The sequence below is a fragment of the Gossypium hirsutum genome, chromosome D13 (assembly GCF_007990345.1).
Source record: "Gossypium hirsutum isolate 1008001.06 chromosome D13, Gossypium_hirsutum_v2.1, whole genome shotgun sequence".
Classification (NCBI taxonomy): Eukaryota; Viridiplantae; Streptophyta; class Magnoliopsida; order Malvales; family Malvaceae; genus Gossypium; species Gossypium hirsutum.
This window is the reverse complement of record NC_053449.1, coordinates 26,205,973-26,208,495: the sequence shown is the minus strand read 5'-3', so window position 1 is coordinate 26,208,495 and position 2,523 is coordinate 26,205,973. Positions and strand designations below refer to the sequence as shown.

The following is a 2,523-nucleotide window of genomic DNA, read 5'->3' as shown; positions in this document are numbered from 1 at the left end:
AAGGCCTAAGAAACGGGCCAGACCTGATGGGCCTATTAGAGTGGGAGTTCTTGTTGCTCTTACTAGGATTCAACCTTTTGTTAACTGTGGTAGGCGCCATCCAGGCGAGTGTTGGAGGAGATTAGGGGCTTGTCTGCGGTGTGAGTCTTTGGAGCACAGGATTAGAGAGTGTCAACATCATGCAGATCAGATGCAAGCTATGGGATCGGGTTCTATTCAACCTCAAATGGCAGTTCAGTAGCCTCCTAAGGGCCGTAGATTGGCTAAAGGCGGTAATGGTATTAGCCTAGGGCAGAGAGCACGGGGTAGATGTGCTAATCAAACTGAGGCGAGGCAACAGGCATTGATTTATGTTGCACAACACAGAGAGCACAGAGACACTCCTAATGTGATCACATGTACGTTTTTAATTTTTGATGCTCCAAATACTGGTTTAATAAACATAGGTTCTACACATTCCTATGTAGCTAGTACTGTTTTCGAGAACTTGGGGATTACAGTTGAGTGTACTGCTGGTGAGATTACTGTACTGAGCCCGTTGGGGTAATCTGTTCAGGTTAGTAGATTATATAAGAATGTTCCATTAGAGGTACAAGGGGCTGTGTTTCCTATAAATTTGATGGAGCTACCGTTTGGGGAGTTCGACATAATTCTGGGTATGGACTGGTTAGTTGAGCACCAAGTCAGGTTAGACTGCATGACAAAGAGGGTCGTTCTGAGGACTGAGGATGAAAAGGAGGTGATTGTGATTGGCGAGCGTCAAGATTACTTTTCTAATGTAATCTCCGCTCTAGTGGCTGAGAAATTGGTTCGAAAAGGGTGTGAGGTGTATTTGGCTTACATCAATGTTTCAGTTTCTTGGGACTCTTTCGTTGGGGTTATCAAAACAGTGAGGGAATTTTTGGATATTTTTTCTGAGGAATTATTAGGTTTACCTTTAAATCGAGAAGTTGAGTTCGACATTGAGCTTCTACTGAATATAGCTCTGGTGTCTACTGAATACATTGAGCTTATAGAGCTTAAGGCTCAACTTCAAGAGCTTTTGGATCGTAGGTTCATCCATCCTAGTGGATTGTGGGTTTACTCTAAGACTAAAGATGAGCATGATGAGCATCTTAGAGTAGTGCTTCAGATACTCCGAGAGAAACAACTTTACGCTAAGTTGAGCAAGTGTGAGTTCTGGTTGCGAGAGGTAACTTTTCTGGGGCATGTGGTTTCTACTGAGGGGATCCGAGTGAGGCTGTGCTTGATTGGAAACAACCTAAGAACATATCAGAGATCCGCAGTTTTCTGGGTCTTGCAGGTTATTATCGGTAATTTGTTGAGGGGTTCTCTCTGATTGCAACTCTTTTGACTAAGCTTCTACGCAAGGGTGTTCCTTTCGTCTAGACTGATGTGCAATAATCGAGCTTCGAAAAGCTAAGTCTGTTCTGACTCAGGCTCCTGTTCTAATATAGCCTAAATCTGGTAAAGAGTTTGTGGTGTACAGTGATGCCTCGCTCGTCAGTTTGAGATGTGTACTGATGCAAGATGGTAAGGTTACGGCATATGCATCCCTTCAACTTAAGTCACACGAGGGGAATTATCCGATGCATGATCTTGAGTTAGCTACTGTGGTATTTATGTTGAAGATCTAGAGGCACTATTTGTATGGTGAGAGGTGTATCATCTACATCGATCAGAATAACCTCAAGTACCTCCTTACTCAGAAGGAGTTGAATCTTAGACATCGTCGATGGGTAGAGCTGCTCAAAGATTATGACTGCACGATAGAGTACCATCTTGGTAAGGCCAATGTGGTGCCCGATGCTCTTAGTCGTAGAGCGATGAATGATTTGAGAGCGATGTTCGCTCGTCTTGGTCTGTTTGATGATCGGGGTTTGTTAGCCGCGTTGCAAGTTAAGACGACTTGGTTTGGGTATATTCTAGAAAATCTATTAGGGGATGAGTCTCTGGGTTTACGGTTTTGTCAGGTTGAGAATGACAATACTTCTAATTTTGGACTGAATAAGAATGGATTTCTATGGTTCTGGGGACGGGTTTGTGTACCAAATGATTTTATTCTGAGGCATACGATTCTGAGGGAGGCACATAGTAGCTTTTATGCTATGCATCCCGGTGGTAATAAGATGTATCGGAATCTTCGTGAACTATACTAGTGGCCGAGATTGAAACTAGAGGTAACAAATTTTGTTGCTCATTGTCTGATGTGCCAGCAAGTTAAGGCTAGGCACCAGTTGCCTTCGAGTTTGTTGTAACCTATTAAGATTCCCTTGTGGAAATGGGAGCGAGTGACGATGGACTTCGTTAGTGGGTTGCCCTTGATACCCACTAAAAAGGATTCTGTTTGGATCATTGTGGATCGATTGACCAAGTTCACCCATTTCATTCCGGTTCAACCAGATTTTTCACTGCAGAAGTTAGTGAAGCTCTACATCTCTGAGATTGTAAGACTGCATGGGGTTCCAGTTTCGATAATCTCTGATAGGGATCCTCAGTTCACCTCTCGATTTTGAAAGAAAC

At 43.3% G+C, this 2,523-nt stretch overlaps 1 protein-coding gene across 1 annotated transcript; it reads left to right on the top strand.

Annotated features, from left to right (window-relative positions):
- The first annotated feature begins 619 nt into the window (after window positions 1–619).
- On the top strand, window positions 620–2,159 carry LOC107952352 (uncharacterized). Its single transcript, XM_016887612.2, has 4 exons — window positions 620–1,170; window positions 1,304–1,313; window positions 1,458–1,616; window positions 1,791–2,159. Exons 1-4 carry the CDS (start codon window positions 620–622, stop codon window positions 2,157–2,159), a joined length of 1,089 nt encoding a protein of 362 aa, XP_016743101.2.
- The last annotated feature ends 364 nt before the right edge of the window (window positions 2,160–2,523 follow it).